Source organism: Anser anser (assembly GCF_964211835.1).
Source record: "Anser anser genome assembly, chromosome: 2".
Lineage (NCBI taxonomy): Eukaryota > Metazoa > Chordata > Aves > Anseriformes > Anatidae > Anser > Anser anser.
The window spans coordinates 41,598,092-41,614,924 of record NC_139721.1 but is presented as its reverse complement, the minus strand read 5'-3'; the positions used below and the strand labels follow the sequence as shown (position 1 = coordinate 41,614,924).

Below are 16,833 nucleotides of genomic sequence, written 5' to 3'. Positions count from 1 at the left end.
ACACCAATATCCTGATTTTACTAGCCACCCCCAGCCAATCACTTGTGTGTTCTCAACGCCTTCAGTCAACAGTTTTCCAACCTAACACTATTTCACAATACAACATATAACATCATTACTGAATTAAGAAACAACCACAAGTCAATAGAAACTCAACTGCCATTTACTGTAAAACAGAAAATGAAGCACAGCCCGGCTGTCTACTATCAGGTATGCAGAACAGTCGAATAGTCTTACCTTCCATCTGTTTCCACATTCATTACAGACAACAAATGTTGTCATAGGTTCATCAGCACTGCGTGTTTGAACCTTTGGCAAAGGCAAGAGCCAGAGCAGAAAAGGAAAATTAGTATGTTCAACCTTTGTTATCATGTGTTCAATGCAAAGGTTTAAAATCAAAGTGTAACATTAAGTAAATACATTTGGATTAAGAATATAAGTTAACTTTTTGTACCCATTGAAGACTTTTTTTTTTTTTGGTTTGGACTGCAAAGTGATCATAAACTTATGTTTTGACAGATTTAGAAGCACTAAAATACCTAATTCAACATCAAAACTGTTCATATACTTCTAGGACAAAAAACTGCAGTAAAGCAGTTCAACTTTACATATATTTACTGATACAAAGGCTTAAAAGTCTCCTGATAGAAACACAGCTTTGTTTAAAGCAACCAACATACAATACTAAATTATAAACGTAGCTGATCCTGTGATCAAAATTAAATACCCTGCAGCACTGCTAAGCAAATTAAAGCACTTCTTGTGCATATATTAAAATAGAAAAAGGTTGTAGGAACAACTGTAAATCAGGGCCTAAAATCAGTCAAATGGCAGGTTATATACATGTATTTACTCCCTCTGTTAAGAAAAAAAATGTTTATAGATTACAACCAGTAAATTATTTCTCATTCACATAAAACCAGATTATTAAATGTAATCAGAAGAATTAGCAAAAAAAATCAGCATTGCAAAGAAACTGGCATTTCAAGCTACATAAATACTCAGCTTAGATTTAAATACAATCTTTGGTAAATTAATACAAAAAAAATTCTCCATGTAAGCACATCTAAGTAGATCCAACTGTCTCCACATATTTTGTAATTTGTTAATGTTTTGTTAAATGTTCATTTTGTAATTATAACTTTTTTCCCTGACAACGTTTAGATGTATAAGACTTCAGCTTTGAAAAAGGAAAATGAACAGTCTCAATAGCCACATACCTGGGTATAGGTACAGTTCTTCTTTTTGCACTTGCCACATGTAAACAGATCAGTTTGGGTACCTCCTGTTTTAGCCATCTGGTGCTCTCTGATAGCTTCTTTGGTCAGATTTTTGCGCATTTCTTTCAGCTCATCACTTGCCATTTCCTGTTATAGATAAAGTGCAGAGAGTTTACTAGGGAGTTTTTTAAAGAAATCATTACTAACATGCAAACCATACAATTCTAAATGCACATACCATTTCTTATCTAGAATTCACGAATAACTGCTCTATCAAAGGGCAAAGTAATTCTACAAAGTATTGCTTTTACAAAACTTAAGTTGGAATGTCTCAAAGAACACAAGCTACAAAAGGTTTAATTTTTTTTAATGCAGTTGAATAAAAGTTCAAACACCTAGAAACATTTATATGCAGACACATTTCTGAAGTTCAGAAGTATAACAGATACAAGGTAGGGGAGGATTTAAAAGGTCTCTTGAGGTAAGGAAAAAGGTCCTCTCCCTAGATTAGATCCTTGCATAACTATCTCATTGACCTACAGATGATAATGACTGTAGGAAGAATTTCCACCATCTTGACTATTTCCATATTTGTACTGAGAAATACAACTCTGCCATAATTTACTGCAAGTTACCAGAAGTCCAAAATCTTAGTATTAACTTTTAACCTTGGAAGTATGCTTCCCAAGCTAAAAATCATATACCTCATCAAGCCTGCACTTCAAAACTGTTTGCTAAATTGCACATTCCCTTATTATCGTACACCGCCACAAACCCTCTGTTAGATGTACAATAGGCACATCCCTTGTCATAATGACAAACCTTGTGTCAAGCCTGGATGCCAGGCAGAAACTCACAGAAAAAAAAAGTCCAAAAATCTGCTACGAAATCAATGCTATCAGGAACACAGGAAGAAAACAGGTAGGAACAGAAGTGTTGTTCCTCACAAAAAACCAAAATGATCATTTTTCAAACAGGCACAGGATCTGGTTTTAGATAAAATGTTTTTCCATCTGAAAAAAGAAAAAAAAATCATATTCTAAATTTAATACTTTTCTGTTAGCTTGAGAGCCTGGATTGCCAGAGACCATGTTTCCTTTTCAGAGTGGCTTCTACAAAATACGCTTCCAAATAAAGGCTCAGACCGGATATCTAGTTGTGCTGCAGCACTGTCACTGTAGAACAACGTAAACTGTAATGCCTATTACTAATTATCTGTCACCTCATAAGAATTGAACTAATACTTAAAGAAAATTGGAACTTATTTTACTCTGGCTTTTCTTCGTAATTCAAGGCATTGTATCTAAATCGTGTAAATATAAATAGATATTAAATTATCATCAATAGCCCATTTGTATTGCAATTCATAAAGAAACTGTAAGTTTAATGGTGATGGTTGACGTATGTCAGAGTAAAGCCAGACAATGCTCTTCTACTGCAACATAAATTTGTGGATGCTTTTCCCAAGTTCCTGGCAAAACAGAGATATTAAACCAGTGCCTACGCTCAATAGTGGTAGCTCTACTCAAATACAGATGTCTCATAATACTGCACAAGCCACATTCTTTGATCAATTGCATAACAACTTCTAGTTCGTTTTCCTTGACTTTAAGCATTTATTTGGGTAAGATTATGTAAAAGCAAACTTTGTTTTGCATAAAACTTCACACATACAGCTAGTTTCAAAATACTAACTGAAGAGCTCAGATTCACTGTTTGTTGTTTTTTTTTTTCAAATCTTGTATTAATGCGGTTTGACGTCAGAAACCATCTTTTTGATATAATAGTGTATTTTAGCCATTACATTTAAAATTTTAGTCCAAGACATCAGTTAAAACAAAAAATGGGCATTGGATAAAATGAAACATATTTTTGTGCACATTTACATACACATGCATGTAGAATAGGAAAAACTCAAAATATGTATTTAACTTACTGGTCCTTACACATTCCTTTATCAGCCTCCATTTGCCCTAGCCTTGATGTAAAGCTTTATAAAAATCTATTCCTTTAGATCAAAACTAGTCATGATTTTTATTACTTGATCATATGTTTAATTTCTTCTCAGTCTCCATGATATTCCTTTATACCTGATTGTGGCCAGTACAGGAAGGGTGGGAAGTAACAGAATCCAATACGTACAAGCAGAACTACAAAACTGAAATCAGATGTTAACCATGCTTTTATTTTCCTTTCCTATAACATCTAATTTTTTACTTCAGACTTCCTAGATTTGTTTTGATTTATAAATATAAAGACAGTGAGCATCTGAACAGGAATTTCTATTAAAGTGTTCAAAATGTTCTTTCAATAACATAAATTTAATTTGATTCAAAGGGCAATTCTCCTAGCTTCTTTACCCCATCATTTATGTCTTCTTTCTATTTATTGTGAAGTTTCCTTCAAAATCACTTCAAGTAATCTGTCAAGTTTGAGATAAGCTTTAAATCAACACTGAAAACGCCAAAAGGAGAGGGACTGATTTTTACCACAGTGTTATCCCATGCACAGGGGTATAACAGCAGAAGTTAGTATTTGAAAAATAAAATGGCAAGACAGGTTAACACAGATGGTAGTATTACATATCCAGAACCGTGAATTAGTTGACAGCTTGAAATCACTAGCCAGATATATTTATTTACATCTTCTGAACTTAAACTATCACTGATATCTCACGTGACCTTTCAAAAACTGCCCAGTATTCTGTTTCAGAGAAATTTGCAAAAGACAGCTTACCTGTCTTCTGACTCACAGAGAAAATCAGATGTTTAGGAACCATTAACACAGTTAACACTTCCATTTGCTCTGCACCAATAAAGCCCTGTATAATTCAGACTGTGAAAGCCACAAACAAGCCATAGCCTCTCAAAAGTACAAAGAGCTTGTATTAATTGCTTCTGTGGCCAGGATATAAGTCCAACAGGGTAACAGTTCAAGACATATGCTTTACTTACCTCTGCTGTCATTTTGGCAAACTTGTCAGGAGGTATGTTCCCACATAACACATTTTTCCTTAGGTTTGGATTCTTTGCATCCTTGAGATTCGCTATCCTACTTCGTACCCTATTTTTGTATTTCATATCAGTGTTTTTTAATTCCTGAAAAATTGGTGCTTTGGATTTAAGGAACAAAACATTAACAAGTAAAACAGCACTACAGAATATTCTTTTTGGGGGGGGGCGATCTTTTAAAACCAAGTCCTTCCCCCCACCTCCAAACAACAGTTACTTTCTTATTCAACAAAGCAGACAGTAGTTCATGTCCTGCCAAAGCATAACCGTAATTTAGCACACGGTTTGCGAAATGTGAACTTGGTGCTAATAGAATTTTAATCAAAATCCTCAAAAATCAGCCATATATTTAAGTCCAGATCCTCAACCTCATGCTGAGGATGAATTAACTTCTGTATAAAAAGTAAGAATAAAAATCATATACACACACACAAAAACCTACAGGTTTTAAGGTATGTGGTTTAGGCTGTGGTATTTTTTTTAAAGGCTGAATTTCTGAACTGATGTGTTGAACACAGTTTGCTTGGTTTTGTCCTAAGTTAAATAAAATACTCACTATACAGATCAAATAAACTAATTTTTAAGATTATCAATGTTCTCTTATCCTAAAGCACCCAGATGCACAACAAAGGATATCTTCTTCAATCTGAGAACCCAGCTCTTCCTCATCAGCACCAATAGCAATGTAATCATCTGAGCAAAACAAAAAATAAAATATTAATTATTAGCGCTCTGACGATCTTGGCAGAATTTTATATCACTGGGAGTCCATTCGGAACATCAAAATAGAACAAACTATGAAACAAACACAGTGAATTTTCTTTTTGAAACAGAAAATTTAATCTACTAAAATCTTATTATTTTGAAACTTTACTTTGAAGAAAAATAAGCGAAATGAAGAACAATAGAAGATTATAAAAAAGTAGAATAGCCTTGTATCTTTCACACACAAAAATTTCTGTCTAGTTGCAAACACAAGTAGTAATAAAAACCAATTTGCTATACAGAAAAAAAAAAGTCTTCTATTAGGCTTGGCATCTACCCATCTCCAAAGTGCATCTGTGCATAAAATAGGTTATTATAAAAAGAAAATATTCTTCATCAGGTTTTATCAATTCTTTCTGTGCTCACAACAAAAGCCATGCAATGTTTTGCAAGCATGCAAGAGACGGATTTCATTAGAAACACTGTAATTAAATAACAAACAATATTATTATTAAAAAAATGCAGAGCTGCAAAGGGTCATAAAACATGCAAATTAGAAGAAATAAACCATAGCAATCTTGGTAATATTATGAAAAGACTTCTTGGAAACCTAGATAAAATTCCAAGTACATATAATTATGAAAACTAAGATGCTATATGCAACTTCCTGGTTACAAATGTTTTTAAAGTCTATGAACTACTGATACAGAGGACCATAAATTCAAGATCTTTAGTCAGCTTTGATTACTGTCTGTGTTGAAATTTACGTGAATTAAAAGCAAAGAACAGAAGAGTGAAGAGTAAAAAAGATTACTTCAGAAGTCTTCTCACACTGTGTCAGCTTCCCCTAAGCTAAGAACAGAGGAAGAAGAGGTGGGTCATAAGTTCTGGTAGAAGAGAAGGACCCACAAGAAAGAATTCAGGTCATTCTGAGGAGTCCAACTTTTTATTTGCATCTCATTCAATTTGCCAGTTTAAAAACATCCAAGTGTACATGATGGGGGGGGGGAAAAACACCACTCACACACACAAAAAAAACCACAACAGTAACAGTCAAGCAATTTACAGATGCTTGTAAGGCATGAAAACTGAACAGTGCAAGAATCTTACTGTGATTGTATCAGTGAAACTCCAAGGTTAAATCAAAACAAAAAGGCAACCTTCAAAAATTGGAATCTGAAGGCTCACAGGACCTCTGGAGTAAGAAAGGCAGTCGTGTATAAAGTGTCACTTTCAGTCACAGATAAGACGAAAAATAGCAGCTTCCATTAAAAGACTCAAATGAGGCATTACATAGGAAATAACTTCCTGAAAAGAAGGTCCACACTAGGCAAGATATCAGTTGAACACAAGCTACAAAAAGTCCCATATCACCAGCAACAAAAAAGTATTTCAATACATACCCATATTGCCAAGGTTACCCAGTTACTTGCAGGTTGGGTGAACTGGCCTATGGGTATGTACACACAATTGGACATAAAGAATACAATAAACAAGGGCAGGGGAAGAAGAGAGTGGGAAGGACTGAAATGGAAAAGAAAATAGTTAAACTTGAAAATATAGTTTACAAAGCTCACCTCCTGTTCTGAGAGCTGCAGAGAGCATTTCTCTACATTTCACTCGTACAGAATCCGAAGTGCTTGGAGCTCGAGGAAAAGAAGGGATGAAAGAATTTGAGGGAGCACTACCCTCCTCCTTCCTGCTGCTGGAATTGCTACTTGAACTGCTAGAAAAAGGCAAAAAGAAAACTAGTATTAAATATTTTTTTCTTCTTCAGATGACTCTGTTCTAGGGCAAAACACAGATCTTTTGCCATATCCATTGATGATATTGAAGAAAAAAAAAGAGAGAGGTCACTTTCTAAAAGCTATTTATAGCTCTAGAGGTAATAAAATTTTAAAATGTCCTTAGAATGTTAGCCAGAGTATTTCACACAAGAGAGATCAGCAGGTATTTCATTCCGTTATGTGGTATGTAAGTTTTAATTCTCAGTTCTCTACATTAACATGAAACCATTTTTTCCTCATGGAACTTTGCTTTATAAAACAGTGAAGAAATACCATTCTAATATTCAGTCTGCAGTGAGTGCATTGCATTCACTCTACTTAGTGTACTGAAGTGGTACTACAGTTTAAGGTCACTTTTGCAAACTGTAAAACAGTTTTCAATTCACATTGGGACAAATGATTATAAGTTAAATTTCAATTTGAAAATGGCTCATAAAGAGACTCACTACAAACAGAAACACACTGAAAAACTAGACTTGTTGATACTATTTTGCAAATACTCATTAGCTCCTCAAGTGTCATTTACATGGGCTCATCTTTCTGACAACATACATTTTGACTTTATTAAAAAAGGTGTAGAACAAGACTGTTTATTAAACAAAATCTAGCAGACAAAAGAAGTATTCCAAACCTCTAGCATATGTAATTACCACAAAGTTGTAACTGAAAGTTGTTTAACGGTTCTCAAAGCTCAGTGCTAGGATTGACAGAAGAAAGTATCTGACAGATAAAACAGATTAAATAAATAAACAATAAATATTCCGGCCATAGCTTGACCTGTGTCTTTTTTTCTTTTTTAGTATGCCAGCAGCTATCTCTAATAGGACAAATTTGGGCCACAGTTTAAATATATGTACACACTGGTTGATTTTTCAGGTTAAAGCCAATGTATATTGAATGACATTACTTGTCCTCAAGAGCTACGTACCTTTCTTCTCTTGCTTCAGGGCTGTTTTGTGAGGAAGATGCAGGCTCCTTTTTCTTTTCTTCAGAATCTTTATCCGTTGAAGGTCCATCTGGGAATACAAAACATGAGAAACTTTTACTCAATAACTGATTTAAAACAGTGGCAGAGTATCCTTGATGGTTTCTTCTGAACCAGTTAGAAATGCTATCAGCTCCCGCTCTCTGATTTGACCTTCTCTTGCTGAAACAGCTTTCTACCCTCAACACCCTCACCAACCCAGCAAATGAAATATATGTTAACACTTAGATACTTCAGGTCAAGACCAGTATCTGCTTAAAATGACAGTGAAGACACGATGAAAATATAAACTTTTATAATTTATTTTTGCCAATTCTACTGCATGAGATACACAATAACTTCTTAAACTTCTTAAACAGAAGCTTCATTAAGTCTCTGAAGTTCATCTTCCATGTTTTAAATATGAGTTCCTACTAAACATGTCATTCTTTTCAATTATATTCACAGTTTCACATTCTATTCAACTATGTTTAAAACACTGAATGAAAGGAACTGTAGGGTAAAAGCTACCTATGGTTGCCAAAAAAAAAATAAAGGTTTTGAAGGAGTTTCACAGATGTGCACACAGTATTTTCTGTGATAGCTCTTAGAATATTGTTTAAAAAGATTTAAAGTTGCCTTTCCCACACAGGATGTATTTAATGATGATAACATCACAGAAAATAAGAACAGTATTTTATTAAAAAGGGCAATCACAACACTTATCTTCAGCCTCGTGAACACCTTTTTATTGTAAAGAGCAGTTCAGAGTGGATAAATCAAGCTCCAGCTTTGACTTGCTTTCAGAAAGGTTGACTCTCTCCACTAGTTAGAAAGATTCGTGTCACCTACCTAAAGTTAGATTTTGTGAATTCCTCTCTCTGAGCCCTCATAAATCTGGCATCATACATCTAACTCTACAGACCGTTAATATTTTGATTACAAACTTCTTTAAAAAGAACTAAAACCAGATCAAAATAGGGAAATCTGATAAGGCTCAGTCATTCCTGTAGAGATACCCCAAACCACATATCTACACCTTTGCTTAAGCATTTAAAAGTATCCTCATTTCCAAAAGAACCCCATCCCCATATATCTCGTGGGAACTCAGTGGTACAGATCACAGATTCAAGTCTCTTATTCAAGCACTTAAAGCACACACATAGTATTCTGTCTCCAGCTGCCTCAAAAAATAGATGCCTACAAAACAGTATGGGAACTAGGCAAATACACAAAATACTTCTCCAGAATACTGCCCCAGACTTCAAGAACTTAAAACTTTAAAGATTTCCTCACTAAAAATCACTAAGTAAGTAAATGAGGCTATAAGCTGAATGGATCGTAGACATTTTCTGCTATGACACCCAAGGTGCACAGAGAAAGGAAACAAAACCCATTTTAACATGCATATTGACATGATTACTTTCTATGGCAACAAACACATAATATATAATTTAAAAAATATTCTATATAGGCATGCTATCTCATTTACCCTCATCTTAAGTACATAATCATTTTTGTCAGAGGTTTTAAGACAAACTGACAGATCAGCAGGTATCCTGGGGTAAGCATTTACCCCAAGCCTCAGGACACGGAAGTATTAGAATGAGTCCAGAGGAGGGCCACAAAGATGAGGCTGGAGCACCTCTCCCAAAGGACAGGCTGAGAGAGCTTGGGCTGTTCAGTCTGGAGAAGGGAAGGCTCCGGGGAGACCTTATAGCAGCCTTCCAGTACCTAAAGGGGGCCTAAAGGAAAGCTAGGGAGGGAGTCTTTGTCAGGGGGTGCAGTGATAGGACAAGGGGGAATGGTTTTAAACTGTAAAAAGGGAAGATTTAGAAATACAAGGAAGAAATTCTTCACGCAGAGGGCGGTGAGGCATTAGCACAGGTTGCCCAGGGAAGCTGTAGATGCCCCATCCCTGGAGGTGCTCAAGGCCAGGCTGGATGGGGCTTTGGGCAACCTGGTCTGCTGGGAGGTGTCCCTGCCCATGGCAGGGGGTTGGAACTGGGTGGTCTTTAAGGTCCCTTCCAACCCAAACTATGCTATGGTTCTATGATTTGTGAACATTTATTGATACCCTGATTGCTTCTTTCACTTATGAAGGGCAGAGTATACGTGAGGCACAGGGGTAAAGTAAGAGGTAAAAACATGGCTCTTTCTACACCTGCAGACCAGTCTAACCAGGTATGTCTCAAACCAACATCAAACTTCACCAGTCGAGACAACTGGACCGTCCTCAACAAATATGCATTCAAAACTACACTATCTTTAATCACTTGAAGTTTACACAGATTTCACAGAAACCTTTTCTTCGAAATCTTTTCTTCATTTCTGTTTAGTCCAACTTCAGTAATCTGAAAATAAAGTTAACAATATTCTCTGCTTAGTAGAAATATTCTAAGTCATTCACTCTTATGGTCATATATTGGAAAGCACCAAGGACAGGGGATTCAGTGTCAAGCAGTATTAATTCTTAAACTCACACATGAGCAAGGACACTTTATTTTATTAAATACTGTACTGACAAAAGAATAGTATGCAATTAACAGCTTGCTAGACAGCATTTCAACTATCCTTTGGGGAGAGGACAAAAAAGTTAACCTTGAGAGACTAAAGTCTCTTCTAATTAACTTATTTTACATTCAGTGGTCAGACTCGAGCAAAGGGAGAATGACAGCTAATGGAAACTACAGACAACCACAGAAATTCTAACAAAGAAAGAGGGAAAAACAGCCTTTCTGTGTAAGACATTTAAAAATTCAAATGAGAACATGATTCACGTCAGGAAATCTATAAAAGCAGAAAAATGTTTAGAGAATTTAAATTATAATTCTAAGTTCCTTTAAAGAGGCATGAATATTTTTTAAACCGTTCAGCTATTAAAACTTACCCAAATTTCTTTTTTTTTCAGAAAAACTGAAATTGTCATCACTTTTAGGAGTGAAAAGCATAATTTCAGTTTTAGCTGCTGCAGCTTCAGAAGGCCATAAAAAAGTCTTTTTTTTTTTCCTTGTTTAAATAACAAAGTAATTTATCGTAAAGCCCAGTTAACAGGAGGTTAGTGAATGCTACTCCAATCTACAAGAGGGGCAGAAAGGAGGACCTAGGGAATAACAGGTCTGTCAGTCTGACCTTGGTACCAGGGAAGGTCGTGGAGCAAACCATCTTGTATGTCTTTACACAGCACATATGGGACAACTGAGTGATCAGATGCAGCCAGCATGAATTTATGAAAGGCTGGTCCTGCTTGACTAACCTGATCTCCTATGACAAAATGACCTTAGTAGATGAGGGAAAGGCTGTGGATGTTAGTTACCTGGATTCCAGCAAAGTATTTGACAGTGTCGCACAATATTCTGTGAGAAACCATCTGCTCATGCCTTGGACGGGTGCACAGTTTGCTGGCTGAAGAACTGCCTGGATGGCCAGGCTCAAAGAGTCATAGTGAACAGAGTTCAACCCAGATGGCGGCTGGTCACCAGTGGCATCCCCCAGGGCTCAGTACTGGGGCCAGTTTTGTTCAACATTTTTATCGATAATCAGATGCACCCTCAGCAAGTCTGCAGACCACATCAAGTTAGGCAGGACTGCTTGAGGGTGGGAAGGCTGTGCAGCAGGACTGGCCACATCCAATCACACGAGATTCAAGGAGGCTGAATGCCAGGTCCTGCACTCGGGTCATAACAACCCCATGTGGCGGTATAGGCTTGGGGAAGAGTGGCTGGAAAGCTGCCCAGCAGAAAGGGACCTGGGGGTGCTGGTCAACAGCCAGCAGTGGTGGCCAAGAAGGCCAGTGGCATCCTGGTTTGCATCAGAAATAGTATGGCCAGCAGGACAAGGGAAGTGATTGTCCCCTTGTACATGGCACCAGTGCTTGAATACGGTGCTCAGTTCTGGGCCCCTTGCTAAAGGAAGGATATGGAGTTGCCTGAGCATGCGCAACAAAGTTGGTGAAGGGATTAGAAAACAATAATTATGAGGAGCTGCTGCGTGAACTGGACAAGAAAAGGGTGAGGGGAGATGTCATCGCTCCCTACAACTACCTGGAAGGAGGTTGCAGTGAGGCGAGTGTCAGACTCTCTTTTCGTGTGACTAGTGATAGGACATGAGGAAATGGCCTCAAGTTACGCCAGGGAGGTTTAGATTGGGTATTAGGGAGAACTTCATGGAGAGGGCGGTCAAGCATTGGAACGGGCTGCCCAGGGAAGCGGTGGAGTCCCCACTCCTGGAGGTATGTGAGAAACGTATAGGCATGGCACTGCGGAACGTTGTTTAGTGATGGGACTTGATGACCGTGAAGGTCTTTTCCAACCTAAATAATTCTACAGCTCATACCTGATATGTAAATTAAGAGATGTTCTAAAACTATTTTTGCACTTGATATCCTATAGAGACACGTACTATTGTTATGCATAGTAAACACTATTCTTGAACATTCTTAGATTGTCATTTAGGAAATTGTTTTGTCAATAACAATTTTTTTGAATACAAACAGTACGTTTTTAGATGCTCTTGAACAACTTTACCTAATGACAGCCGTAACATACCTGTAAGATAGTCCTAGACTGTACCAGCTTGTTCCAGCAGAATCAAAACCAGATTTGAAATAACAGAAGATAGTATGCACAAATTCCATTGAGTAATACACTTCTGTGTAGTCTGGCTGGCATTATCTTAAAAACATTAAGCACTTATTAAGTATGACTAAGCAATTTTGGTTTAAGATATATATATATATTGAAACAGGCATTTCAAAATGCTCTTGGACCCATTTTTAGGTTTTTGGTGTGTGTGTGGTTTTTTGTTGTTTTTTTTTTTCTTCCCCCTACTGGGAATATATGATCAGACTTGTGCTTACTGACAAGAGTATTGTCCAATCATTCTGCATCTTCAGTCCAGATCACAAGCTTACTGAAGTTAAGTTTACTTAGTTAAAGGTCTGGACTTTTTTTTTTTTTTTTTTTTTTACTGTATACTCTTAGAGTTTGGTAAGTAATTATTTGTGATAGAGAATGTTAAATTCCTTAGAGATTTTTTTAATGAGGATAACTTCATCAAAACCCTCATAACCTAAGTGGATACACATAGGCATCTGTATAACATACTCTACATACTCAACTACTTGGCAAAACAATAACTACCTGCAAATTCCACATTATGACTTAACAGTATTTCATTCGGAGAACTGAATTTGCTTCTTCATCTAAATTGCAACCAACTAGTCTGTGTGGTTTAACGTTTTTATAACATCTGAAAGCAATCTTTCACTGTAGCTCACACAGTGACTCACTTCAGACAATGCCTGTGAGCCCTCTGCTGGGCAGCTTCTGACCCTGCTGAAAAACCATTTGTAACCTGCCATGGTTCCAGGCGAGCCATAAATATCTGTTAACACTCTGGTGATTCACAACCTTATTTTGATTTCTTCTCTGTTTCCCATGCATCTTTAAAACACATGTTCCAAAAGCATTCAACTTAGATAGTACATGCACCCTGAACAGTCAAAGATTCTTTCCTAAATTCAAAATGTCATTTATAAAAATAACTCACAAAGACTTCAGATCTCTGAGTACAATGCTTGGTACGATTAACAGCTGTCCGCTTCTGTTGCCATCTTTGATCCATACCATTTTACATGCACTATAAACAGCACAATCGAAACTGATTTCTCAAGCAGCTCAACATATGGTATTTCGTATTCTTCTGAGAAAGTCAAAACTAATGATAAAACAGAATAAGAGTACTTTGTAAGATTCCCACCCATGCTTCATGCAGCCCAGATACCCTATCTTCCAGAGTTATGACACTAAGTTCTAATGAATACTGAGCAGTGAAATAAGAGGTGAAACATTTAACCTACTGTGCTTTATTATACGGTCTACACAGGAGAATTTAACTACATCAGTTTTTAATATAAGCAGTGCTGTATTTTCAAAATTTGTTTGATTTTATATAATAAATGCACAATCACAACTGTAGCAAACCTAGCACCGTAATGTACATAGAGCAATATCTTCCCCTGTAACGAAAATTAGAGAATGAACAAAGGTCACATACCCTCTGCCCCAAGAACATATTCAGTTCTGACTGTTGCCAAATATTTGCTATTTACATTGCAGTTCCTCACATTTGACATCACCTGATGAAAGCAGTCTTAAGGTAGATTTCACAATTGTCTTAAAGCAATCTGAATGTAGCAACCATCAAAAGCAGCAGTCCCACCTTTCCCCAGCTGCATGTTACTGCCTCAGTCCCTGTGCAGGAATCAGTAACTGCAAAAGGGATGGATCAAGAATCTGATACAGTTGAGATATAATCCAGAAGAACAGTATGTTTAGTTTACAACTGGTCAGTTCCCATCTCTGACCTTCTGGATAGCCACTTGAGCACTAGTCTTAGCACAGGAAGGAGCAAGAAGGCACCTCTGCAAAAGGGAGGTCAAGACCACCTCTTTCAGCAGCAGCCTACGCTGAGATCAACCTACCATCATCATCAGACAGCAAAGACTTATTTCAGACTTCTATAGCAAGACCACCCTCAGAGGCTGAGGAATAATTCCTGTGTTTCACAATGTTTAAACAGTTACATATCAGTCAGCTATAGGTAACAATATATTAAAACAAGTTTGACTGACTGACTGACTGAAATTATGTTTAAAATAATGAAACAGAAACCTTTTTCTACTGTCTTAACAAATAAATTGCAATTCCTTTGCTCAAAGGACAGTGACACCCAGAACACTTAGCTAGGGCAAAATGCAGTATCTGGGCGAATTCCCAAAAGCTGAGAATTCTGTGGAAAACACTATTTCTTCTGCTTTGTTGCCTAAAATAAGTTGCACTATCAAAAATCTAAAAAAAAATATAAGAACAACCAATCAACAATAACAAAACAACAACAACAAAAAACAACAGGGACAGGGCCTTTTTTCTTTTCTTTTTTAAATTGTTTATTACATATTTCTTACTTAGATGAGTAACTTGAGAGATCTAGGTTCCTCAGTCCAGCTGCTGCTTTCAAGTATCTAGAGGAGGTCAAGTTAATATGCAAGTCTATTGCTGCTTTTACATATCTTACCATTTTTATGCATCAGATAGTTGGACTTCAAGATATAAGTAGAAATTTAATCAGAAGTACATGATTTCTATTTTTTACCAGTGAATTCTGATCAGATCCTTTATAAAGCATGCATTTATTTTATATTAAAATTAAGTATGATTTTAGAAGTATTTAGGCAATACGCAAGATGCTGATAAAATTTAATTACTACTACTAGCCTAATGAGCGTTACCCAGCATTTTAAAGGTAGGTTAAAAAATATCTGTGGTATAGAAGCTGTTGCTTCTTATTAGGATATATAAGTTGTAGAAAAGAAGATTATGAAAACTGTCACAATTTGTCCATATTTACGTGCATACACTGGCAAAGGGATATAAAGTCATTTTTACAACATTTACAAAAGGAATAATAAAGTATTTGATAAAATACTTCATAATTGCTAAAATGAGGCTGACTGGGATAAAATGAGACTAACAGATTTGACAAAATGAGGCTGACTGAGGCTACCCCTGAAATGGAACCCAGGTATTTAACATAGTTTTCTATATTAGTTTTCTATATAGTTTTCTATATAGTCAAATATTTAAATCAGGAGAAAATAATAAAAACTCTTTCCTATTTCAAAATTTTAAGCTTTCTAAAGCTTAGTTTATCTAAAATGGGATCCAAAGAAATGGAATTGAGTACTAGTGTTATGAGCAAAAATAACTGAAAGATACAGCTTCAGATTAGAGTGTTTTCAAATACATTAGAATTAAGTGCTCCAAGGTATCCTTGAATAACCATCTGTTAGCAAAAAGGTTTTGATAACTCTATTCATTGCTGTAATGAAAATTAAACAAAAAGTATTAACTCAATCAGTAAGTTATTTAAAACTATCAAGGTTTTAGAGAAATATGTACCATCTGTAAGTTATAACAGAATTTTAAAGGTGTTTTTTTTAAGTGTTTGTTCTCTTCACATGTCACTGTATAACCAAACTTCAAAGTCTCTACACTTTCATGTGAGTTTTGCACAAACTCTTCTGAGTATCTGTTATATTTGACAAAGGAAATAGTCACGAAAAGGTTCGTTAGTTTTTAGTACTGCAGCACAGTCAGTCTAGCTCAACAGCAGGCAAAGAGACTTCAGAAATGAGTCATGTTGCAGAAGTTGGTTTCCTACTGTTTGTCAGCCCTAATCAAAGTATATTAACTTTGTTTCTGAATACATTTTCACAGTAATGCACTGGTGATAGTCAAAGAGATTAAAAAAAAAACCTACCTTCACACAAATAGTTTCAATACTTAAGTAGGAGCACAAGTATATCTGAAGCAAGGAAGTGGAAGGATTTGCATCAAATCTGCATATAGCTGAAACAGTAAAACAACAAGTAACAAAAAAATAGAAGTTTGTGTCACCATACCTAACAGTTTCTTCCAAGACTTGATCAGAGATTTTGCTAAAGATGTAACTTCTTCATCTGTGCTTTGCTTGCGTATTGCATTCACTGACATTCCAATTCTGGTAGACTGCAACAGAAATAAAAACATATGCTATGAAAGGTGACATGAAGATAATTAAACAAATATAAATTTTTATAAAGTTGTCCAAATACAACTTTTTTAAAAAAATAAACTATTTTTGTTTGTTCTTAAGAATATTAGGATGAAATGCTGCAAACCTTTACAGAACTTACTTTAAGAACATCTACATTTTACAATGAAGTACAACAACAGTAACATTTGTATACATCACAGAAGTCTGGAGGTGAAGAGGAGTCATTAGAAGATTCCTGTTCCCAAATCATTTCAAAAAAAAACCTCTACAGAACTACTTACCTAAACTAAGTATGGCATTCAAAACATCTAACAAAGTGAAAACCTTATATAAATTTGAATGTTATAAAAATATTTTAGCAAAGGTTCTAACCTCACAATCTTATTTTTGTTTGAAGCAATGACTATATTTATATTTTGGCACGAGCAGAAGCTCGCTAACTGCTTCAGTAACTTCATATTCTTCGAATTCCCATTCGCTGGCTGTGAAAGAAGCTGTAGTATCAGTTGGGAGTGACCATGTTTTAGGTTCCTAGCAATTTTAGCAAT

The 16,833-nt window shown here is 36.0% G+C and overlaps 1 protein-coding gene across 2 annotated transcripts in view; it reads right to left on the bottom strand.

Annotated features, from left to right (window-relative positions):
- The window catches only part of LOC310894565 (transcription elongation factor A protein 1), a 55,816-nt gene that overhangs the window by 9,492 nt on the left and 29,491 nt on the right, over positions 1-16,833 (bottom strand). For both annotated transcript variants that reach the window (XM_083824815.1, XM_083824813.1), the window contains 7 exons: positions 16,152-16,257; positions 7,652-7,739; positions 6,514-6,662; positions 4,868-4,924; positions 4,175-4,329; positions 1,221-1,367; positions 238-309 (listed from right to left, as the gene is read on the bottom strand). In XM_083824815.1, the coding sequence (XP_083680941.1) occupies positions 238-309; positions 1,221-1,367; positions 4,175-4,329; positions 4,868-4,924; positions 6,514-6,662; positions 7,652-7,739; positions 16,152-16,257 (774 nt within the window). The remainder of the gene's footprint in view (positions 1-237; positions 310-1,220; positions 1,368-4,174; positions 4,330-4,867; positions 4,925-6,513; positions 6,663-7,651; positions 7,740-16,151; positions 16,258-16,833) is intronic.